Source organism: Sus scrofa, chromosome 14 (assembly GCF_054392235.1).
Source record: "Sus scrofa isolate SSC_HxYL_T2T_F1_AM1 chromosome 14, Sscrofa_HxYL_maternal_Yorkshire_Landrace_v2.0, whole genome shotgun sequence".
NCBI classification, from domain to species: domain Eukaryota; kingdom Metazoa; phylum Chordata; class Mammalia; order Artiodactyla; family Suidae; genus Sus; species Sus scrofa.
In genome coordinates, this window is record NC_139396.1 from 93,967,224 (window position 1) to 93,992,955 (window position 25,732).

The 25,732-nt window shown below is 40.6% G+C and overlaps 2 protein-coding genes across 19 annotated transcripts in view; one reads left to right on the plus strand and one right to left on the minus strand.

Moving 5' to 3' along the window:
* DNA2 (DNA replication helicase/nuclease 2) overlaps positions 1-25,732 on the minus strand; it is a 349,771-nt gene that overhangs the window by 223,721 nt on the left and 100,318 nt on the right. The window lies entirely within an intron of this gene.
* The window catches only part of TET1 (tet methylcytosine dioxygenase 1), a 155,921-nt gene that overhangs the window by 104,943 nt on the left and 25,246 nt on the right, over positions 1-25,732 (plus strand). For 10 of the 18 annotated variants that reach the window (XM_084993048.1, XM_084993050.1, XM_084993047.1 and 7 more), the window contains 3 exon segments: positions 1,650-1,740; positions 2,286-2,379; positions 23,668-23,879. In XM_084993048.1, coding sequence (XP_084849174.1) covers positions 1,650-1,740; positions 2,286-2,379; positions 23,668-23,879 — 397 coding nt within the window. 18 annotated transcript variants of the gene reach the window in all.

Below are 25,732 nucleotides of genomic sequence, written 5' to 3' on the forward strand. Positions count from 1 at the left end.
TTTTTCTGGGAGTTCCCTTCATGGCTCAGTGGTTAATGAACCCAGCTAGGATCCATGAGGATGAGGGTTCGATCCCTGGCCTTGCTCATTGGGTTAAAGATCCAGCATTGCTGTGGCTGTGGTGTAGGCCGGCAGTTGCAGCTCCGACTGGACCCCTAGCCTGGGAACTTCCATATGCCGTGGGTGCAGCCCTATAAAGAAAAAAAAAAAAAATACTGTTCTTTAAGAAATATGTAGTTCCCAATCATGAAAATTCAAATGGTAGAGAAGTTCCTGCCATGGCTGAGTGGGTTAAGGATCTAGCATTGTCTCTATAGCAGTGGTGCAGGTTCCATCCCAGGCCTGATGCAGTGGTTAAGGATCTGGTGTTGCTGCAGCTGTGGTGTAGGTTGCAGCTGTGGCTCAGATTCAGTCCCTGGCATGGGAACTTTCATATGCTGCCTGTGCACTGGAAAAGAAAGAAAAATAAAATGGAACAATTTCCTAGGGGAAATTCAAATGGTACAGAAATATGATACAAATACCTTGCAGTCCCATTCTCTCAAGAAAACATTTTAGGAGTCCCCTTTGTGGTTCATCGGTAATGATCCTGACTTGTAACCATGAGGACACAGGTTTGATCCCTAGCCCTGCTCAGTGTATTAAGCATCTGGGCTTTGCTGTGAGCTGCGGTGTAGGTTGCAGACAAGGCTCAGATCTGACATTGCTGTGGCTGTGGTGTAGGCCAGCAGCTACAGCTCTAAATCGACTCCTAGCCTGGGAACTTCCATATGCCAAGGGTGCAGTCCTTAAAAAAACAAAAAAATGTTAGTTTTTCTATATGAATTGACAATATTAGTGATTATTATTAGCATGTGGAAGTTCAGGGGCCAGGGATTGAACCCACACCACAGGAGGGACCCAAGCTGCTACAGTGACCTGCTACAATACAATGGAACTCCCCATTATTAGTGATCTTAATTTTGTTTTTGATTTAACAAATCTTAAGACTTTTAAAACATACTATTTTTACAACTTGGTTTTTTTAAACATAATGAAATCTTAGATTTTTTTTGTTGTTTGTAAATATTGTTTTAATAGTTTTATTGTATTCCAACATCCCTAAATTTATTAAATTATCACTTACTGAAAGATGTCAAAAAGCGTGTCTCGTGATATTACATATAATTGTAACATGGAACATTCTGTGTACATGTACATTATCAATACATAATTTGTGTGTGTGTAATAGAATAAATTCTTACAATTGTGATTGTTGGGCTCAATTTTAATAGCATTCTGAGGCCAAGCTGTTAACATGTATTGCTCTTGGATGTCTTAATTTTGCACCTCAGTTTTTCTAGATTAAAAAAAACAGAAACAAAAAACAAAAACAAGAGTTAGGAGAATATGACTCAAAACTGAAAATATCTTTTTCCTCCTCCGATTCTTAGAGAAAGAGTGAATTAACTAGGAGCAGAAGGAAAGGAATAAGTTAAATTCCAGGGCCTATTGCCCTCAACTTTAATTAAAGAAGCTTACCAAATCTTGTCAAGATTCATTGTTCTGAACTGAAAAAGAAAAAGAAAAAAAAAAAGTAAAAATAGCTCTTCCTTGCCCCTATGCAATTCTGTAAAACTTTGGGTCTAATAATCTTATTCCTTCCACAGATCGAGTTATACAAAAAGACAAAGGCCCATATTATACACACCTTGGGGCAGGACCAAGTGTTGCTGCTGTCAGGGAAATCATGGAGAATAGGTGAGGAAATACGCTTCCCTGTTAAAATCATTGATTATTGGGGACCTGATTCAAAGAAGAGAAATGATCTCTGGGAACAAACATGAGGTGAATGGAGAACCCCCAGGAATATGAGTTGGATGTTTCTTAGGGCCCAGGAGAAGCACAGTGTCCTGGGGTTCCTGCTGAGTCACTCATCACAGGAGCCACTGGGCACTCAACAAGACACTCACCAAGCCAGGCTATCTTTGCTAAATTCAGAAATACTTATTTTTATATTATTGTATAATGGTAGAAATATTTAAAATTACTTCCATCACCACGGCATTCACATCCCTTTTTGCTTGTCTTGGAGCCAGGCCATTTTTTAAAAAGAGTGATCCTTAAGGATAAGTAAACAGAACTCGATAACAAATAAAAATATCCGCCCCACAAAAATCAGCTTTTAACAAAGTAAATTATGAGATGTGTTTGATTTTTGTACTTCAGGAAATCTCTATCTTCTGCACATTAAGATGTTAAAAGTGTATTGCAATTATTTTCCCTTCACTGTGTTTCGCACTCAGGTATGGTCAAAAAGGAAACGCAATAAGGATAGAAATAGTAGTGTACACGGGGAAAGAAGGAAAAAGCTCTAATGGGTGTCCAGTTGCTAAGTGGGTAAGTATTTTGTATTTATACATTTTTCAAAATGGATTATCTTCCACATTTTTTCCCATGAAAATATGGACTAGAAAAATACCCACTCCCATGATTCACAGGGAAATAAGGAAACTGTCTTAGCCTGGGCTCTTTAAGATACATGAACAAAACGGTATGGCCATTCACAGTTGGTAGCTAAGGGTCTAGTGTCACCAGTTTTACTGTATTTTTTTACTTTTAGAGAGCATTTAGTGCATTCTTATTTTTACATTTTTTAGCTTTCTCTTTTATTATTCTTAATTGAAGTATAGTTGATTTACAATGTTGTGTCAATTGTGAAATGATTCAGTGATACATACATGCACATTCTTTTTATATTCTTTTCCGTTATGGTTTATCTCAGGATATTGAATGTAGTTCCTTGTGCTATACAGTAGGACCTTTTTTTCAATGCACTTATAATTAGATAGCATAAATAAATGGTACTAAACTATATATGTATTGCTTCTTATATCTTTTATCTGTCATTTTGAAATTTTTTCCAATTCGTTATCTCATATTGCCACTTTAATGAAGACCATATGGTATTGAAAGCAAAACCAAAAATTTTACAACATATTTCCAAAATTGTTTCTATGACTACTTTGAGCTTACTGGACATGTAGAGCTATAAGAAGTGAGAACTGAATTCAGCTTCTTTGGGAAATTCTTAGCTGAGAAACAGTGTCATCGCCAAGTGTGTATTTTCAGGAGGACAGTCACATCCTCAAGCGTATTTACCCATTTATTTGGAAATCATGAGCAAAGGATCATTTGAGATCCTGTCCTATCATTTGTTAGTAATGATAATAACGATCCTAATGATAGTAAAATAATAGCAACCACCTTTTATTTTACATATCGGGCACCATGTTAAGAACTTGACATACATTGACTTATAAATCCCCCAAGATCTGGGAGTTCCCATTGTGGCTCAGTGGTGATAAATCCAACTAGTATCCATGATGATGCAAATTCAATCTCTGGCCCTGCTCAGTGGGTTAAGGTTCCGGCATTGCCATGAGCTGTGGTGTGGTCGTAGAGGTGGCTTGGAATCCACGTTGCTGTGTCTGTGGTGTAGGCCAGCAGCTGCAGCTCTAATTGGACCCCTAGCCTGGGAATTTCCTTATGTTGTGGGGCAGCCCTAAAAAAAATTTAAAAGTCCCCAAATAGGGACCCCTATGATTTTGTAAAAGGTAAAAGTAATGATTTTTAAGCCCATTTCAGAAAAATAAAAAACTTTAAATGGGGATAAAGGTTTGAACCCAGATATTCTTGCTTTGTGGGGTTTTTTTTTGGCCGCATCCACATCATGTAGAGATTCCCAGGCTAGGGGTCTAATTGGAGCCACAGCTGCTGGCCTACACCACAGCCACAGCAACGCCAGATCTGAGATGTGTCTGCGACCTACGCCACAGCCCATGGCAACACCAGATCCTTAACCCACGGAGTGAGGCCAGGGATCGAACCTGCAACCTCATGGTTCCTAGTCGGATTTGTTTCCAATGCACCATGACAGGAACTCTGAACCCAGGTATTCTTTTTTTTTTTTTTTTTTTTTTTGTCTTTTTGTCTTTTTGTCTTTTCTTGGGCCGCTCCCGCGGCATATGGAGGTTCCCAGGCTAGGGGTCTAATCAGAGCTGTAGTCACCAGCCTACGCCAGAGCCACAGCAACGCGGGATCCGAGCCGAGTCTGCGACCTACACCACAGCTCACAGCAACGCCAGATCATTAACCCACTGAGCAAGGGCAGGGATCGAACCCGCAACCTCGTGGTTCCTAGTTGGATTCGTTAACCACTGTGCCACAACGGGAACTCCTGAACCCAGGTATTCTTAAAGCAAGATAATTACCACCCTTATCTATTCCAGTAGACTGTCTGGGTTACTTTTCAACTTTGGAAGGTGACAGCAGTGACGAACACAAGAGCTGAACACCGAACACTAAATGTTAGAATACTTTCCTCTATTTCTTCAATCTATTTTGAGTATTTAATCTTATCACAATTGTCCATATGTTTAATACTACCTAGATGATGATATAAATGGCACCCCAGAAAGCTCCCTTTGGCCCCTCCCAATTAATCGGTAGCTGCGTGTAAAGATAACCACTATTGTAAGCTTCATTGCTATAAAGGTCCTTTTGATGAACTTTATGTAACTGTTATCATTAAATGTACTTTTTGAGTCTGTCTTCTCTCCATCAACATTGATGGAAGATGGAAAGAGCAACCACAGCCATCTGGAACCATGACTGACTTGATGGTAGATGATAGATGTACTAGGATGGGGAGGAGAAAAACTGGAGCCTGAGTCCACAATAGAACTTCTGTATCAGTCTTGGGCTTCTTAAACCTGGATTTCTCTGAGAGAAATTATTTTCACTTTTTAGGGAGTTCCCTTCGTGGCCCAGTGGTTAACGAATCTGAGTAGAAACCATAAGGTTGCGGGTTCAATCCCTGCCCTTGCTCAGTGGGTTAAGGATCTAGTATTGCTGTGAGCTGTGGTGTAGGCTGAAGATGTGGCATGGATCCCGCGTTGCTGTGGCCCTGGCATAGGCTGGTGACTACAGCTTTGATTAGACCCCTAGCCTGGGAACCTCCATATGCTGCGGGAAGCGGCCCTAGAAAAGGAAAAAAGACCAAAAAAAATTTTTTTTTCACTTTTTAAAAACCTGTTGTTAAGGGATTTTGAATAACAGTAGAATCAAGTCCCAAATAAGATACCTGCTTTCAGGGACGTTCCCATTGTGGCTCAGTGGAAAAGAATCTGACTGGTATCCACGAGGATGCAGGTTCAATCCCTGACCTCGATCAGTGGGTTAAGGATCCGGCATTGCCATGAGCTGTGGTGTAGGTCACAGACGTGGCTCAGATCTGGCATTGCTGGATTCAGCTCCTAGCCTGGGAACCTCCAGATGCCGTGGGTGTGGCCCCAAAAAGACCAAATAAAAAAAACAAAACAAACAAAAGCCTGCTTTTAGTTTGTTACAATGTGAATGAACTTGGAAAATGGGAAATTAAAAAAAAAAAATTCAGAATGAGAAATATAAGAGTAGGAACTCATGCTTATTGAGTACTTTCTATTGCCAGGTGCTGGGCTAGATCCTAGGAATATAAACATGAATTCAGGTATACCAGTCATTTCATTTTGTAGATGGGAAGAAACTTTGGCCCTGAGTCATCAGCTATCACAGACTCATGTGGGACTAAAGTTCACTTCATCTCTAATAATGTGAATGTTTGCTGGGGTCACTTTGCCTCTCTAGAACTAGATAAATTTCCTGAAATGCCTCCAGAAGTGTAAAATTTTCTCTAAAATTTCCATTGTGTAGGTGGTTGGGATGGGATAGAGGTGTCGCTTGTTGTGAACGATTATTTCCTCATTTCATTGATCAACTTCTTGCTGTGCACTGATTTTCATACAGCATCAATTCGTCTGTGCAGGTTATATTTTCTCAATTTCACAAAACATTCACTCACACAGGTCCATCCCCTGGAGTTGGAGGATATATCTAAACAGTAGTCAGTGATCTTTATTTTTATATTTTATTCATTCTTCAAAATGTAAGACAGTTGATTCAAAGCATTTTAAAGTGGGAAATAAGGAGTTCCTGCTATGGTGCAGTTGGTTGAAGGATCCAGTGTTGCTGAAGCTGCAGCTGGGATTCAGTCCCTGGCCCAGGAACTTCTGTATGCTATGGGTGTGGCCATAAAAAATTAAATTAAATTAAATTGAAATGAAAGTAGGAAATAATAGAATTATTAAGCTTCTATTGATTTTTATAGAACCTCCTTTAGAAAATTGACCATTTGTGATATAAGTTGCAAATATATTTTGTCACTTTTCAACATTAGGTTTTTTTTTTTTTTTTTTTTTGTCTTTTTGCTATTTCTTTGGGCCGCTCCCGCAGCATATGGAAGTTCCCAGGCTAGGGGTCGAATCGGAGCTGTAGCCACTGGCCTACACCAGAGCCACAGCAACGCGGGATCCGAGCCGCGTCTGCAACCTACACCACAGCTCACGGCAACGCCGGATCGTTAACCCACTGAGCAAGGGCAGGGACCGAACCCGCAACCTTACGGTTCCTAGTCGGATTCGTTAACCACTGCGCCACGATGGGAACTCCAACATTAGGATTTTTAATTTATTTTATTTATTTATTTTTTTGTCTTTTGTCTTTTTAGAGCTGATCCCACAGCATATGAAGGTTCCCAGGCGAGGGGTCTAATCGGAGCTGTAGTTGCCGGCCTGCGCCAGAGCCACAGCAACATGGGATCCGAGCAGTGTCTGTGACCTACACCACAGCTCCCGGCAACGCTGGATCCCTAACCCACTGAGCGAGGCCAGGGATTGAACCTGCAACCTCATGGTTCCTAGTTGGATTTGTTTCTACTGCGCCATGATGTGAACTCCAGGATTTTTAAAATTTCTTTAAATTCTAAGTTAAAATTTTAAAGGAAAACTTTACTTTTTGGTTTTTGTGTATTATATCTTTTTAAATTTTATTAAATTGACATCTAGTTTATTTACAAGTATTGTATTTTAATTTGAAAAATCTTTTCCATTTCTAACTTATGAATAGTGGTAACATTTTCTTTTTGTAGTATTTTAATAATTTCATTTTTGGAGTTCCTGTCATGGCGCAGTGGAAACGAATCAGACTAAGAACCATGAGTTTGTGGGTTCAATCCCTGGCCTCACTCAGTGGCTTAAGGATCCAGTGTTGTTGTGAGCTGTGGTGTAGGTCATAGATGTGGCTTGGATCCCAAGTTGCTGTGGCTGTGGCATAGGCCTGTAGCTGTAGCTCTGATTAGAGCCCTAGCCTGGGAACCTCCATAAGTGGCAGGTGTGGCCCTAAAAAGCAAAAAAAAAAAAAAAAAATTAATTTTTTTTCTACACTTCATTATTTTATCCATCTTGTGTATAGAATGTTAGTCATAACTTCTTTTTTTCCAACTGACTGCCCAATTATCCAATACCACTTGTCTTCTCCCTACTGGTTTGTGTTTGTTAATACTAGCAGATTTTTCTATTTTGTCACATCATATTATATCTCTACTATATCGGCATCAAATTACTCTTAATTATTTGGATTTTATATTTTAATATCTGGTTGATATAATTCCTTTTAGTTTTTTTAGAATTTCCTTATTATTCTTGCTTTGTTTATTTTTTCTGTATGAGTTTATAATTACCTTGTCTAATTGCAAGGATAAAGTCTTTAAGTATTTTTATTAGAGTCGTATTGCCGGGAGAATTTGGAGAATTTGATGTTTAATCTTCATAGCCTACATACTCTGCCTTTGCATTTGTCATATTTGTTGATGCCTTCTTTTGTCCTTTGGGAGTATTTTAAAGTTTTGTTTTCACAGAGTTTACATGATTCTTGTTTTCCTTATTTCTCTTATGTATCTGGATATTCAATCATGTAACCTATAATGACGAATTTATAATCTGCATTCCAAATTTGACTATTAATTGCTTTTTTCATGTAATATTCTAACAGACTAACTTCAATTTTATATTTCATTAAATATATTCTCCTTTCCCTCTATTAGTGGGAACCTTCTAGGGTTTTCTCATTATAAATGGGTCATACTCCCTCTCTGGTGAGGGAACTTTTTTTTTTTTTGTCTCTTTAGGGCCACACGCATGGCATATGGAGTTTCCCAGGCTAGAGGTCGAATTGGAGCTACAGCTGTCTGCCTACACCACAGCCACAGCAACACTGGATCTGAACCGCCTCTGCTACCTACACCACAGCTCACAGCAACACTGCATCCTTAACTCACTGAGCTTGGCCAGGGATCGAACCCAAAAACTCATGGTTACTAGTCGGATTCTTTTCTGCTGTGCCACAACGGGAACTCCTAATGAGGGAACTTTTAAGCTGAGAAATGAGTCACAGAAAGAAGCAAAGAATACTCCCAAGAGCATTCCTAAGCTGAGAAATCAGCAAGTATAAGGTCAAGAAAAAGAGTACTTTCTGTAATAATTGAAGAAGAATCTACTGAAGTTGAGAAGGTAGAAAATGGAAATAGGGGAATATAAAAGTTTAGGCAGAAGCCAGTACATGAATGGTTTTGTAGGCCATAGTGAGGAGTTTGGGTTGTAGTCTACGAACAGCATGAAGTGTTGAAGTATTTTAATTAGCGCTATGTTATCCCATCGGGTTTATGTTTATGAAGAGCATTCTAAGTAATTATTTATTAAGCTCAGTATTACTTGTCAGTAATTACTCAGTATTACTAGTTTGCTTAGCAAACTAGTCCAAAATTTAGTAGCTCTGAACAGCAAACATTTACCTCATCGATTTTGCAAGTTCTGAGGGTAACTTAGGAGAGTGCTTCCGGAAGAGGGTTTCTCTTGAGGTCGCATCATCTGAAAACTTGAGCAAGGGGATGGGGGAGGCGTTGAGGGTCCATTTCCCATGACATTTCAGGAGGTGTTAGTTCCTTGATAGCTGTTTACTAGAGGACTTCCTTATCATAGGACCTAAGGGTTTCCTCATGTCGTAGTGGCTTGTTTTTCCCCACAATGAGTCAATCAAAATATAACAAGGAGGAAGCCACAATGTCTTTGAGAGCTTTGGAAGTTGCTACACGAATGAGCCCTATTCACTGTTGGAGGGGACTATACAGGGGCATAAATACCAGAAGCTGGTGATCATTGGGGACATCTTGGAGATTGGATACTGCAAAATTCAATATCTTTTTCACTAAAAATATCAGTATTTTTAAAAAAAATGCTCTATCAACAATGTAAAATATAGCTTTCTTAGCCCTACCCCATGTATATAATACATCTAATTTCTCTCCCTTAGCCCTGTCTTTTCTAAAGGGAAATCCTTTAACTTGTGAATCTTTATTCACAAAATAATGCTATTAAGCATTGTGTTCATGGTGGAATATATCAACAAAAAAGTTCAGGAAATATAAAGGTACAATTTACCTATAATTATAAATTAACACTCAATAGTTCAAACAATTACTCAGGTGAAAACACAACATTGCTAGATTCCCAGGTGCTCCAAGAACCCCTAGCCTGACTTTCGTGCTAGTAATTTTCTTGCTCCCCTCACTTATTATTTCTAAACAGTACGGTGGGACATTTAAAATTTTTTTCAATTAATTAAAGTATGGTTTTGTTTTGATTTGTTATTTTGTGTTTTGCCCCCACATAGTGCCTTGCACACTTGCTGAAATAGGTGTTAGAGATTTGTTCCCAGTCTTTGGCACTGATTGTTTATGTAGGTTTATTTATAGATGTGTTAGTTATTTCCGAATCTTGAATTATTTGCCTGTAAGTAGCAAAGGGTGAAAATATTCTCATGGAGACTGGCTTCCCTATTAATAAGTAATCCAAAATAGAATGACGTAGCTGGGTTAAGTGGTGGGATTTGGGGTGATTCTTTCTTCCTGCCTTTCAAAACTTCTCTGGCATAGTAACAATAATTGCACTGATAGAATTCTTTTTCTTTCTTTTTTTTAACACACCTATAGCATACAGAAGTTCCTGGGGCAGGGATTGAACCCAAGCCACAGCAGTGACCCTAACCATTGCAGTGACAGCACTAGAATCCTTAACCCCCTTCTCCAATGGGGAACTCCTAGAATTTTGATATATACTTCTTTTTTTTTTTTTTTCCTAAAGACAAATAGAAAATTTGCAGCTTAAAGATTTTGGCAGCAATTTTCTCTTAAAGTCCTATTAATAGTTTAAGTGTTCTTGAGGATTCTTAGGTATGAAAAAGAGTATTTAGCATTTTCCACGATGCAGCTGTAACAGAATTTTTATTTTCCCTTTTGCAATTTTTCTTTCAGAATCTGACAATTTGCACAAATACAGAAACATTTCAGAGATAACTGAAATAAAGCACAATTGCTAAGCAACTTAATGAAAATTGTGTTATCTATTAATGTGATTCAAGAGAATAATCATGGGGGTTTCCACTGTGGCACAATGGGATCAGTGGCATCTTGGGAATCCTAGGACACAGGTTCGATCCTTGGCCTAGTGCAGTGGGTTGGGGATTTGGCATTGCCACAGCTGCAGCTTAGGTCGAGGCAGTGAATTAGGGATCTTGTGTTGCTGCAGCTGTGTCTTAGGTCACAACTGCCACGTGGATCTGATCCCTGGTCAGGGAACTCCATATGCTGCAGGGCAACGAAAAAAGAAAAAAAGAACCTTGATAACAAAGAGAAGAATTCTGTGTATCTACGAAAAAAAGTTCTCATAAAATGATTATGAATGTTAGAAATATCAAAACATTAATCACTTAGTTTTTTGCAAACTTTCCAAATTATGATATCTAAAACACTCGTTGTTTTTTGTTTGTGCCTTGAACAATGCCCAGCACATGGTCAGTACTCATTAAATTTTTGTTGAGTGAATAAATATGGAGCTTGAATAAGAATATTATAGAGGGGAGTTCCCGTCGTGGCGCAGTGGTTAACGAATCCGACTAGGAACCATGAGGTTGCGGGTTCGGTCCCTGCCCTTGCTCAGTGGGTTAACGATCCGGCGTTGCCGTGAGCTGTGGTGTAGGTTGCAGACGCGGCTCGGATCCTGCGTTGCTGTGCCTCTGGCGTAGGCCGGTGGCTACAGCTCCGATTCGACCCCTAGCCTGGGAACCTCCATATGCCGCCGGAGCGGCCCAAGAAATAGCAACAACAACCACAAAAAAAAAAAAAAAAAAGACAAAAGACCAAAAAAAAAAAAAAAAAAAAAAAAAAAAAAGAATATTATAGAATATTGAATGGTTTGCATTGCTTTTGGTATCTTGAAATAGTTGCTGTGCTAAACGATATTAGCTCTTTCCTAAGGTCTGGGACACATTAAGCATTAAAGCTAAGTCTTCAAAAGTTGTCCAACCCAAACTCAAAAAGAGTTTTTGGGGTTTTTTTGTTTTTTGTTTTTTTTGTCTTTAGAGTCACACTAGTGGCAAATGGAAGTTCCTAGGGGTCAAATCTGAGCTGTAGCTGCTGACCTACGCCACAGCCACAGCCACACCAGGATCCAAGCTGTGTCTGTGACCTACACCACAGCTCACGGCAACACCGGATACTTAAACCACTTAGCAAGGCCAGGGATCGAACCTGTGTCCTCACGGATGCTAGTCAGATTCGTTTCCGCTGAGCCACGAGGGGAACTCCCAAACTCAAGTTCTTGATAGAGGTTGAATGAGAAATATGGATACTTAATGCAGGAATGAAGGGAAAGGAGGGAGCAGAAATGAAGGTCAGTGGTTTTAAACTAAGGAATCTGAGAAACCTTCAACTGGTACATTTTACGGCTCCAAATTTACTTTGCAGCTTGTATAGTTTACATTGGTCATGTATTTGATATTAAACATTAACCTAAATCAAGTATTTGTGATTTTTTTATGTACATCTTTTCATCTCGGTGTGAGGGTTATATGTGGTAATAGTAGCTGAATTCTATCCAACTTTTATGCTGCACTTGCCTCCTTTTCTAGAAGGGAGGAGTTTATTATTTCTCTTTATTGGTCCCACACAAAAAGCCTAACAACAAATACTAACTGGGTAGCAGAACTTTCTGAGCAGTCTCACACTGTTTGGCCTTTGCTCTTAACACAGTTTTATTCTTTTCTTGGAGATATTTCTTTGCCAGGTGGTCGGTCTTTAACATGCCCCTATAACTGTGAGTCTTTAGCATTTTTTATTCTTCTCTGTGTCACTTTGAATCTTTTCAGAGACTGGTTATCTTGTTTCAGTACATTTTGTCTTACTCCCTATACTACCCCACCTCTCCCCCAACCCATTCCACCCCCAGTTGAGACTTTAAGGTGCTGACAGGAGTTGGGAAAATAATTCAAACAACAAGCTTCCCCAGATGACTCCAGTTCCTGAGCACCTCACACCAGGCCGGAGTTCATGGGTTCCCCTCTGTAGGATTGTTATGATTCAGGAGCGTAGGTGCGACAATGAATATGTAGAAGTGTGAATATTGCCTACTTGGGACTGATGTTACCAGAGTTTTGGGATGAGGTGTAAACTGAGATGAAGTATCTAAAAGTGTTCAAAAGTGTCAATCATCTTCCCTGCATTTATATAATTTTGAAAGACTTTCTTCTTTTTTTTTTTTTTTTTTTTTTTTGGTCTTTTTGCCTTTTCTAGGGCCACTCCCACAGCATATGGAGGTTCCCAGGCTAGGGGTTGAATCGGAGCTGTAGCCGCCGGCTTACGCCACAGTTACAGCAACACGGGATCCTAGCCACATCTTCGAACTACACCACAGCTCAAGGCAACACCCGATCCTTAACCCACTGAGCGAAGTCAGGGATCAAACCCGAAACCTCATGGTTCCTAATTGGATTCGTTAACCACTGAGCCACGACAGGAACTCCAACTTGCCTTTTGTTCCCAGGTTCTGGCTAATATCTGCTTTAGTTGTCTTCAAGCTGTATCACAGTGCTGCTTATTTCTGTACTCAAATCAGGCATTTCCTGTGTATGTGTGTGTGTAAATATATATGTTTTTTTCCTTTTTCATTTTAGGACTACACCTGTGGCATATGGAGGTTCCCAGGCTAGGGGTCGAATCGAAGCAGTAGCTACCAGCCTACGCCAGAGCCACAGCAACACAGGACCCAAGCCGTGTCCGCAACCAACACCACAGCTCACGGCAACAACAGATCCTTAACTCACTGAACAAGGCCAGGGATCAAACCCACAAACTCATGGTTCCTAGTCAGATTCGTTTCCACTGAGACACTATGGGAACACCTAAGGTTGTATTTTAAAGACTCTTCTATTTACTTTTTAAAAAAAGTGATATAGTTATATAATTATACAGTTATTAAATTCAGATTTTTAAAATTAAATCAATTGAAGTATCCATGTAGAAAGTTAAAGCTCTATATTCAATTAAAATTAAATTTTGGAGTTCCCATCATGGCTCAGTGATAACAAATGCAACTAGTATCCATGAGGACATGGGTGTGACCCCTGACCCCACTCAGTGGTTTAAGGATTCGGCATTGCCATGAGTTGTGGTATAGGTCAAAGACGCAGCTTGGATCCTGCATTGTTGTGGCTGTGGTGTAGGCTGGCAGCTGTACCTCCAATTAAACCCCAAGCCTGGGAACTCCCATATGCTGAAAAGTAAAGAAAGAAAGAAAGAATTTAAATTTTAAGGGAGTTCTCTTGTGGCACAGTAGGTTAAGGATCTGGCGTTGCTACAGCTGTGGTGCAGGCTGCAACTGAGGCAAGGGGTTTGATCCCTGGCCCAGGAATTTCCACATGCTATGTGCAGCCAAAAAAAAAAAAAACAACAACAAACCATCTTAGTTTTACCCTCTGAGTATAATGATACTAGCAATTTTGGGTAAACTCAAACTAAGAATTAGGATGTTAGAAATTGCAACTAAAAATCATGGGCAACTATGTCTTCCAATCATTATACTATTCCTTTCTTTGTTTTTGTCTTTTTTAAGGCTGCACCCATGAAGTGTAGAAGTTCCCATGCTCAGGGTCGAATTGGAGTTGTAGCTGCTGGTGTCCGCTCTATTCTACTGCAATGCGGGATCCAAGCCATGTCTTCAACCTACACCACAGCTCTTGGCAGCACTGGATCCTTAACCCACTGAGTGAGGTCAGGGATTGAACCTGCAACCTCATGCATACTAGTTCGGTTTGTTACCACTGAGCCACAATTGGAACTCTACTACTTATTTCTTTTAATTTTTTACCACATTGTTTACTTGATCTAAATTATCACCTTTAATCATAGTATTTAGAAGTTATAGTATGAGCGGTTCCCATAGTGGCTCAGCGGGTTAAGAATCCAACTAGTATCCATGAGGTTGTGGGATTCATCCCTGGCTTCGCTCAGTGGATTAAGGATCCGATGTTACTAAGAGCTGTGTCATAGGTCACAGATGCCACTTGTATCCTGGTTGTGGTGTAGGCCAGCAGCTGCAGTTCCAATTCAACCCCTAGCCCAGGAACTTCTATATGCCACAGGTGCAGCCCTAAAAAGAAAAAAAGTAGTTGTATTAGCCTTTGTATGTTCAAATATCTGCAGGTACCAGCAAATGTTGTAGTAGTAATTCTGATGCAAAAAACGATGTATTTCCAAAAGAATAATTACAAAGTCTGTATACCGTCAAGAACAATTCGTGATTACAGTGGAAGATAATTAAATGCCAGCATACCATTCATCCAGTGTTGTCCCCACTCCCATTTTTGCATCCTTTGTAAAGTATGGCCCTAAACCCACTAGACCACCAAAAGTTATTTCAAATATCCCAGATTATCACTCTTGATTTTGCCTTAAAAGCTTCCTCTGGGGAATTTCGGAGTACCCATTGTGGCGCAGTGGTTAATGAATCTGACTAGGAACCATGAGGTGATGGGTTCAGTCCCTGGCCTTGCTCAGCTGGTTAAAGATGCAGCGTTGGGAGTTCCTGTCGTGGTGCAGTGGTTAACGAATCCCACTAGGAACCATGAGGTTGCGGGTTTGATCCCTGCCCTCGCTCAGTGGGTTAAGCGTCTGGCATTGCCATGAGCTGTGGTGTAGGTCGCAGACTCGGCTCGGATCCCGTGTTGCTGTGGCTCTGGCGTAGGCCGGTGGCTGCAGCTCCGATTCAACCCCTAGCCTGGGAACCTCCACATGCCGCGCGAGTGGCTCAAGAAAAGGCAAAAAGACCAAAAAAAAAAAAAAGCTTCCTCTGGGGAATTTAAATAGATTGTCCCCTCCAGATCAAGTTAACAGAAATAGTTTAGAATGTATTTTTCACAGCTATTCATAAACAACTTATAACCCAGGATAAGTGAACTCTATTCTGGAAATCCTAGGAAATCTTTTTCCAAATGATCATCAGGCTGATCTTTTGTCTCCACTTTTCTGAAAAAAAGAAAGCTATCCTACTGATCCTGAATACTTATCTGTCGAAGAAAGTACACGTCCTCATGAACTTTATTCAGCAGTTCAGGGTATTGGTCACACTCCCTTTTCTGAGAAGGTCTTTCTTCGCTTGGCTTCTGTCACACAGCTTTCCTTCATCACTCTTCAGCAACTCGAGGAAGCCAGTCTATGATAGGCCTTCCTAGGTGATCTTAGTCCTGGGTGCAGCTTAGGCCGTCAGTATGCTAGTCACTACTCCCTATCACCTGCCTACTTGAGAAAAGCATGGAGAGGGAGCAGAGAGGAAACCAATTGTAACTTTCGTTGGTGAGGGTCCAAGAAGGACTTTGGGGGAAATGTTGACCCTAGAGCTACATCTTAAACAGAATAAGCATTATCTTTTTTTTTGGTATTTCTTTGGGCCGCTCCCACGGCATATGGAAGTTCCCAGGCTAGAGGTCAAATCGGAGCTGTAGGGCCAGCCTACCCCAGAGCCACAGCAACTCGGGATCCGAGCCGCGTCTGCAACCTACACCACCGCTCACAGCAACGCCGGATCGTTAACCCACTGAGCAAGGGCAGGGATCGAACCCGCAACCTCATGGTTCCTAGTCAGATTTGTTAACCACTGCGTCACGACGGGAACTCCATCATTATCTTTATGTCAGAGATCTCAGAACTAGAACCAACTAAATATAACCATTTAGTAAAAGCAGGTTTTTTCTTTTTCTTTCTTTCTTTCTTTTTTTTTTTTTTCTTTTTGCCATTTCTTGGGTCACTCCCATGGCATATGGAGGTTCCTAGGCTAGGGGTTGAATCAGACCTGTAGCTGCCGGCCTACACCACAGCCACAGCAACGTGGGATCCAAGCTGAGTCTGTAACCTACACCACAGCTCATGGCAATGCCAGACGCTTAACCCACTGACCGAGGCCAAGGATCCAACCCACAATCTCATGGTTCCTAGTGGGATTCGTTAACCACTGTGCCATGACGGGAACTCCTTTTTTTTTCTTGTAAGGGCTACACCTGAGGCATATGGAAGTTCCTAGGCGAGGGGTTGAATTGGGGCTGCAGCTACTGGCCTACGCCACAGCCACAGCAACTCAGGATCTGAGCTGCATCTTCGACCTATACCACAGCTCACGGCAACACCGGCTCCTTAACCCACTGAGTGAGGCCAGGGATCAAACCTGTGTCCTCATGGATACTAGATGTATTTGTTATTGCTGAGCCATGATGGGAACTCCCAATAAAGGCAGTTTTATAATCACAGAAGCCATCTGGGGAGGATACTTGGCAGAGTTCTTCCTTTAATGGCACCCTTGCTTTGTGGGTTCATTTTTCAAAAAAATCTTAGAATTGCCTTTGTATTATCATTTTTTCTGGTGGCAGACTTCCAGTTCTTTAAGAAGCATCGCCATGAAGCCTTCCTACTGTCTCCAAACAAAAAGTGTCACCCTCTTTTGCGCCCTTATTCCTACAAACCTCTCAGAAAAAGTCTTACATTTTCCCCTAACAATACAATAGAAAAATGCATTGCTAATATTTTCCCCTTTAGTGGAAATTACACTTTACATCCAATCTTTGATTTATACCTAGAGTTTCCGTTTGGCTCAGCAGAAACGAACCAGACTAGTAACCATGAGGAGGCAGGTTCTATCCTTGGCCTTCCTTAGTGGGTTAAAGGTACAGAGTTGCCATGAGCTGTGGGTGTAGGTCCCAGATGTGACTTGGATCCAGTGTTGCTGTGGCTGTGCTGTAAGCTGGCAGCTGCAGCTGCACCTCTGATTATACCCCTAACTTTGGAGCTTAGGCTATGGATGCGACCCTAAAAATAAATAAATAAATAAATAAAACATCTTGAGTTTGGAGTTCCTGTCGTGGCGCAGTGGTTAACGAATCCGACTAGGAACCATGAGATTGCGGGTTCGATCCTTGGCCTTGCTCAGTGGGTTAAGGATCTGGCGTTGCCATGAGCTGTGGTGTAGGTCGCAGACTAGGCTCGGATCCCATGTTGCTGTGGCTCTGGCGTAGGCCGGGGGCTACAGCTCCAATTGGACCCCTAGCCCGGGAACCTCCATATGCCTCGGGAGCGGCCCAAAGAAATAGCAAAAAGACTAAAAAAATAATAATAAAACAATACACATTGGATATTCATATTCCCATAGATTAAGTTTAACTGCAAAGTTTTTTTTTCCTTTACAACAAATTCTCTCCACCTGATAAAATTCTGAGAGAAAAAAAAAATTCTCCCATTGTCCATTCCTCAGGTTATGCAAGGATTTACTTTTTGCTCTTCTTATATTGATTCTGACAATGGCCTGTTTTTTAAATCACTAGAGTTGTCGAGATTGCCCGAGAGCTTGTCTTCCACTGCTAAAGGCCTTAAGTGCTTACGTTGGGAGTACACTACACAATGTTTCCCAAAATGTTGGCCAGCACCACAGAACTACTTCTTAACTTACCGTTTTGACATAATTTTGGTTACTAATAAGTTGCAAGAAGAGAAGAGAAAATTCCTATTTATGCTACACTTGACATTTCCAAAATTTAACTTTTTACCGCCTATGATTTTCATTATCTCTTTGTTCTCTCTCCTTTGCCCCTCACCTTCTCTATTTTTTCTGAGCTCTTTTTCAGGGCCTCGCCCGTGGCATATAGAGGTTCCCAATTGGAGCTGTAGTCACCGGCCTACACCACAACGCAAGGTAACACGAGGTTCTTAACCCACTGAGTGAGGGCAGGGATGGAACCCACATCCTCAGGGATACTAGTTGGACTTGTTCCCCTTGAACCACAATAGGAACTCCTCTCACAGCATTTTAATTGTAAGATTAATCCACGTTGTTTGTAACTGTAGATCATTCTTGTTCTCTTTGCTCATTAGGGTTCATTTGTGAATTGTTAAAATTTTTTGAGCCATTCTTCTGTTGATTAACATTTGGGTTGTTACTAGTTTGGGGTAATTTTGAATAGCGGTGTTACCTTCATTTTATACACTGTCCTGAGTGTGTAGTGCTTTTTTATGTCATCGGGTTTTTTTTTTTCTTTTTAGGGCCGCACTCGTGGCATATGGAGGTTCCCAGGCTAGGAGTTGAGTCGGAGCTACAGCTGCCGGCTTATGCCAGAGCCATAGAAATGCCAGATCCAGAGTTCCTGTCGTGGCGCAGTGGTTAACAAATCTGACTAGGAACCATGAGGTTGCGGGTTTGGTCCCTGCCCTTGCTCAGTGGGTTAACGATCCGGTGTTGCCGTGAGCTGTGGTGTAGGTTGCAGACACGGCTCGGATCCCGCGTTGCTGTGGCTCTGGCGTAGGCCGGTGGCTACAGCTCTGATTAGACCCCTAGCCTGGGAACCTCCATATGCTGCGGGAGCGGCCCAAGAAATAGCAACAACAACAACAACAACAACAACAACAACAACAAAAGACAAAAAAAAAAAAAAAATTTATGTTATTTTGCCACAAAGCTAAAAAGAGGAAATAAATATTTAAAAAAAAAAACAAAAACAGCACTACAGAAGTTCCTGTTGTGGCCCAGTGGAAAGGAATCCGACTAAGAACCATGAGGTTGCAGGTGCAATCCTTGGCCTCACTCAGTGAGTTAAGGATCTGGCATTGCTGTGAGCTATGGGGTAGGCTGCACTCGGCTTGGATCTGACATTTCTTTTCTTTTTTTTTCTTTTTGCTATTTCTTTGGGCCGCTCCCACGGCATATGGAGGTTCCCAGGCTAGGGGTTGAATCGGAGCTGTAGCCACTGGCCTACGCCAGAGCCACAGCAACTCGGGATCCGAGCCGCGTCTGCAACCTACACCACAGCTCACGGCAACACCGGATCGTTAACCCACTGAGCAAGGGCAGGGACCGAGCCCGCAACCTCATGGTTCCTAGTCGGATTCGTTAACCACTGCGCCACGACGGGAACTCCCAACATAAATATTTTTTAAGAGTATGGTTCAGGAGTTCCCATCAAGGCTCAGTGAAAATGAATCTCATTACTATCCATGAGGACACTGGTTTGATCTTGACCTCGGTGGGTTAAGGATCTGGTGTTGCTGTACGCTGTAGTATCGGTCACAGACATGGCTTGGACCTGGCATTATTGTGGCTGTGGAGTAGGCCAATACCTACAGCTCCAATTCAGCCATTAGCCTGAGAACTTCCACATGCCATGGGTGCGGCCCTAAAAAGACAAAAAAAAAAAAGTACAGTTCAGTAGTATTATGTGTATTCATTGTTGTGGATCAGAAATCCAGAACAGTTCCATCTTGCAAATCTGAAACTCTATACCCATCAAACAGCTCCCTATTGGCCTATCACCCTAATCCATAACACCATTTTACTTTTATGTTTTTATGAATTTGACTACTTTATATATGCCAATGTAAATGAAATCATTAAGTGTTTTTGTCTTTTCATGACTGGCTTTTTTTCACATAGCATTATGTCCTCAAGGTTCATGGCTTGTTGTGGCAAATGACAGGACTTCCCTCTTTTTTAAGTCTGGATAATATTCTCTTCTGTGTATATATAACAATTTGTTTATCCATTCATCTGTCAACGGGCATTTGGGTTGCTTTCACTTGATGGCTATGATAAATAGTAACGCAGTGAACATGGGTATACAAATACCTGTTTTGGACCCTACTTTCAATTCTTGTGGATCTGTAACCAGAAGTGGGATTGCTTGAACATATGGTGGTTCTATTTTTTATTTTTTGAGGACTTTCTTAGTGTTTTCCAGGGCAGTTACATCATTTTGTACCCCACAAATATATGTAGTGCTTTTAAATATTTTTTAATTTGCTAGATGATTAATAATGTTGAGTTTATTTTCATATGCTCATCATCTGTTTGGATGGTCTCTTGTGTTGAGCTTGTTGAATTTTGGGTGCCAATTTTTTATTGTGTTTTTATTACTCATTGGCAGTAGTTTTTAATACATTTTTGGTAAGAATATTTTGTCAGTTCTATATGTCTCCCACTGTACTGCTTACCTTTCTACTTTCTTAATCTTTGGTTATTGTTTTTGATAAACAAATAATCTTAATTTATTTTATTTTAAATTTTGGCTGTGCCCACAGCATGTGGAAGTCCTAGGCCTGGGATTGAACCCATACCACAGCAGCCACTTGGGCCACTGCAATGACAATGCCGGATCCTTAATCCTCTGCGGCACAAGAGTACTCCCTATTTAGATCTACAATAGGAGCTCTCTTCGTGGTGCAGCAAAAACGAATCTGCCTAGAATCCGTGAGGATGTGGGTTCGATCCCTGGGTTTGCTCAATGGGTCGGGGATCCGGCTTTCCATGAACTATGGTATAGGTTGCAGATGTGGCTCAGATTCTGCTGTTGCTGTGGCATAGGTCGGCAGTTGCAGCTCCAATTTGATCCCTAGCCTGGAAACTTCTATATGCCATGGGTATGGCCCTAAAAAGCAAAAAAAAAAAAAAAAAGATCCACAATATAATAGTTGTGTAAAGTAGGCATCCATATGATACCTATGAGTACCATTTATTGGAAAAAAATGCTTTTTGCATTGTACTACAGTGTCAACTTTGTCATAAGTCAGGTGACCATATTTGTATGGATCTCCTATACTGTTTTATTCCATTGATCTCTTTATTTGTCATTTTACCAATACTAGACTATCTTTTTTTTTTTTTTTTTTTTTTTTTTTTTTTGTCTTTTTAGGGCCATACTCATGGCATATGGAGGTTCCCAGGCTAGGGGTCAAATGGGAGCTGCAGCTGCAAGCCTGTGCCACAGCCAGCAACACCAGATCCAAGCTGTGTCTGCAACATATATACTGCAGCTCATGGCACCATGGATCCTTAACCCACTGAGCAGAGCCAGGGATCAAACTTTCCTCCCCAATACTAACTAGTCAGTTTCCTTACCTACTGGGTCCTCCTTGATACTAACTAGTCAGTTTCCTTACCTCTGAGCCACAAGGAAGGAACTCCTCCATATAAACTTTGCTACAAGTCAATTTGCAACTTTGTCAATTTCCACGCAAAACATAACTACCTTTGATAAGATTTTTTGTTTGTTTTTTGTTTTGGTCTTTTTAGGGCTGCACCCTTGGCATATGGAGGTTCCCAAGCTAGGGGTCTAATCTGGGCTATAGCTGCCAGCCTCCCCCACAGCCACAGCAACAGCCACCCGAGATCTAATCCGAATCTGTGATTTGCACCACAGCTCACGGCAGTGCCAGAACTCCAACACACTGATCGAGCCAGGGATAGAACCAGCATCCTCATGGATGCTAGTTGGGTTCGTTAACCACTCAGCTATAATGGGAACTCCTGGTATCTCTCTTTCATTTAGGTCTTCTTTAATTTCTTTCAATAATACTTAATATATTTTTCAGAGGTCCTATACAGGTTTAATATTTCTATTCCATTTAGACTGCTATGAGAAGACATTTGACTGGGTGGCTAAGAAACACCAGAAATTTATTTCTCACAGTTCTGAGGTTTAGAAGTTGGAGATCAGGATGCCATTGTGGCTGGAGGGTCCTTCTCTCTTTGTGTCTTCACATGGTTGAAGGGACTAGGTACTTCTGTGGGTCCTCTTATAAGAATACTAATCCCAATAGAGAGGACTTCCCCCTTGTGACTGGCTTAACACCTAAAGGACCCTACATATTCGTACCATTATTGGGATTTAGGATTTATTACATGAATTTTGGGTGGACCCTAAAATTCATACCCTAGCGATACTTCAGCAGCTAACTGAAGCTAGATTAGAATTTAGAGACTCATTTATGCTTAATTATCTATTACTCACTGAAGGAAATTTGGAATATCTGGAAAAAGCTCAGCTATAATGAATTAATAGCATTTTAGCATTTTCCCGTATAAGGATTGGATCACTGTTAATTACTGTGTTGTTGGCCTGACAACATGAAGATTGCCTGGTGTAATTCTGTTTGATACAGTATATCATTTTGCATTTAAGCATATTTGAAAGCAAATGTATTCTTATTTGGCTGTAAGAGAACATATAAATATAGAAAAAAATTTTAATATAAATAATTGTGTTTAGGGGGAAGGTCCTAAAGTCAACTCTACTCAAGGGATGCCTTGGTAGCAATGATTGTTAACCATCTGGAGAGCCAGAAGAAAGTGATATTGGGTAACTAACACCTTAAGAAGTTTCATCTCAAGTTTTTGTAATAATATAGCAACAAAAATGGAATATTAATTATGCTATGGGGTGCTTCATTCTGGTCTCAAGGGCGGGCATTTTATCATTTACTAATTATGTGCTGATTAATGGGATCAGTCTCTAAATCTGGTATACGGAGGAAGTCTTAAACATAGTTGTATGGTTTTACATGGTGTCAACATTTTCATGCAATTTTTAAAAATAAAACACTAGGTCCCCCTGAATAGTGTTTTAAATACTTTGGAAGCCCTTTTTAGCAACCCATGAGTATGATGTGGTATAAGATAAATGGATGAAGATTGGAAATTAATTGTTATAATTTGCTTTCACCCTGTCAGCTGGACCACAGTTCCCTAGTGGCTTAGCAGGTTAGCTAAATATCCAGCATTGTCACTGCTGTGGCGTTGGTTCAATCCCTGGCCTGGGAACTTCCATATGCCTCAAGCACAGCCAAAAAAAAAAGGGTATCATCAGTCCTTGTGTTAGCATGGGAAAATCACAGGAAATACTGGAATCTATAGTTTTTCTCAGATGCTAAATTTTACTGCTCCAAATAGTTTATTTCCAATGTTGGGAGTCCTAGGTTATTTCCATTTAGCTAGATTTCTCTAGTTACCACAGTTATGAAAGAGTAGAGTAGTTAAGTGGTCTCTTTTCCTTTGGATCCTCTGCTGTTTGTTTTGCAATACTGTATCAATAGTGAAATGAAACACAGACTGTGTCCACAGATTTCCTTCTGCCTGTTGTTAGTCAAGTAACCTGAGATACCCTGTGATGACTTGTGTGGAGGCAGCTAGTCTAACAACCAAAGATCCTACAGGCTTTAACCCTTTGAGAAATAGTAATTAAAAACAAAAACCCAAATGCAATGATACAGAGCTTTAAAAGCAGTATCCCCTGCATTCGAATTTAGGTTTTCTGTTTTCTGTAAATGAATGCATTCTGCTTTTGCAGGTGTTGGTGGGTTTGGTTTAGTTGAGTTTTTTTAATTTTTTAAATTTTATTTTATTGACATATAGTTGATTTACAATGTTGTGTTCATTTCTGCTGTGCAACAAACCGATTCAATTATATGTATATAATAACATAATTACATGTTCTTCTTCATATTCTTGTCCATTATGGTCCATCACAGGATAGTGAATATAGTTCCATGTGTTATACAATAGGTCCTTGTTGTTGATTCACCCTATATATAATAGCTTTCATCTGCTTTTGCAGGTTTTAAGAAGAAGCAGCGATGAAGAGAAAGTTCTTTGTCTTGTTCGACAGCGTGCAGGCCACCACTGCCCCACAGCTGTGATGGTGGTGCTCATCATGGTATGGGATGGCATCCCTCTCCCACTGGCTGACAGACTGTACTCTGAGCTTACGGAAAGTCTAAAGTCCTACAATGGTCATCCCACAGATCGAAGATGCACTCTCAATGAAAAGTAATCAAATCTGTTTTGTACTGCTTTGCCATTCCGACGTCTATTCTGTAGTGTTAAATTAACTACCAACTACATATATTATACAGGAGACTAAAATTTTAGGTATTGTGCAACAACAACAGCAAAAGAATGATCATTTCTTTAAAGAGAGACTTGGGTTTCTTCGTGAGATAAGACCATTTAGGATATTCTCCTATTCTTGCTTTCCTCTTTGGTACCTGATCCCTTTCACCCCTAGAGACTGGAGGAGAAAGATTTTTCTATAAATAACAGCTCCTCCATAAGAAATTGTACCATTTTCCACTTCCTCTCTTTGCAATGTAAGAAAATATCTGTTTTCCTACAGTTTTCTAGTGAATATGTTGTTAAAGGTGAGTTTTTTCCCATTTAATAAATGGAATTGTTTTACTTTGAGTCAAATTTTTAAATATTATAAGAGTTTCTTCATATGGTTAAGAGCATTTGCCACTTTTTTTTTTTTTTTTTTTTTTAAGGGCCACACCTGCCGCATATGGAGTTTCCCAGGCCAGGGGTCAAATTGGAGCTGTAGCGACTGGCCACAGCCACAGCAACAATGCCAGATCCGAGCCACATCTGTGACTTATGTATGCTACAGCTCACGGCAGCGTCAGATCCTTAACCCACTGAGCAAAGCCAGGGATCAAACCTGTGTCTTCATGAATGCTAGTCAAATTTGTTTGCTCTGAGCCACGACAGGAACTCCAAATTTGGCCTTGTTTAAAATTTGGTTTTTTGGTCAGAATCTGTTAATTATTCTGGCCCACATTTCTAAAGATCTGTTCATTTTTTCCATTTTATATATTGGAGCTGTTTACCCTTAGCAATGTAATTTCTAAATGCATTTGCATTTTCTACATTTAGTTGTTTTGGCTCTGCCCTTGGTATGTGGAAGTTCCCCAGGCCAGCTCGCCAAGCTGCTTCAGTGACAACACCAGATCCTTAACTCCCCCTGCATTTAGATTTTTCGATTGGTATTTGCCTTTTTATTTTTACTATGTCGCTTTTTGCAAAAATTTACTTTTAAAAGTAAGTTATTGTATCTATCTTTTCCTTTATTTGTGTCTGATTTTGAGCTGTATTTAAGGACGTTTTTCCTCTCACACAAGTTATAGCATAATTCGCCCATGCTTTCTTTTATTACTTGTTGAAATCTTAAATTTTTGAAACATAAGCCTCATGCATTTAAATTTCATGCTTGGGAGTTCCCATTGTGGCGAAGCGGAAACAAATCTGACTAGGAACCATGAGGTTGCAGGTTCGATCCCTGGCCTCGATCAGGGGTTAAGGATCTGGTGTTGCCGTGAGCTATGGTATAGGTCGCAAACATGGCTCAGATCCGGTGTTGCTGTGGCTCTGGCATAGGCTGGCAGCAACAGCTCTGATTAGACCTCTAGTTTGGGAACCTCCATATGCCTCATGTGTGGCCCTAAAAAAAAAAAAAAAAAAAAAAAAGAAAGAAATAATAATAAAATAAATTTTATGCTTGGAAGAAGTGGGAAGAAGAGATCTATTCCTATGCTTCTTCCTCCTTTTTTTCCCAATACTACTTACTGAAGAGTAGTTCTTTTCCACTTGATTTGAAATATTACTTTATACAAAAATTATATATGGGAGTTCCCGTCATGGCGCAGTGGTTAACGAATCCGACTAGGAACCATGAGGTTGCGGGTTTGGTCCATGCCCTTGCTCAGTGGGTTAAGGATCCGGCATTGCCGTGAGCTGTGGTGTAGGTTGCAAACGCGGCTCAGATCCCGCGTTGCTGTGGCTCTGGCGTAGGCCGATGGCTACAGCTCCGATTGGACCCCTAGCCTGGGAACCTCCATATGCCGCGG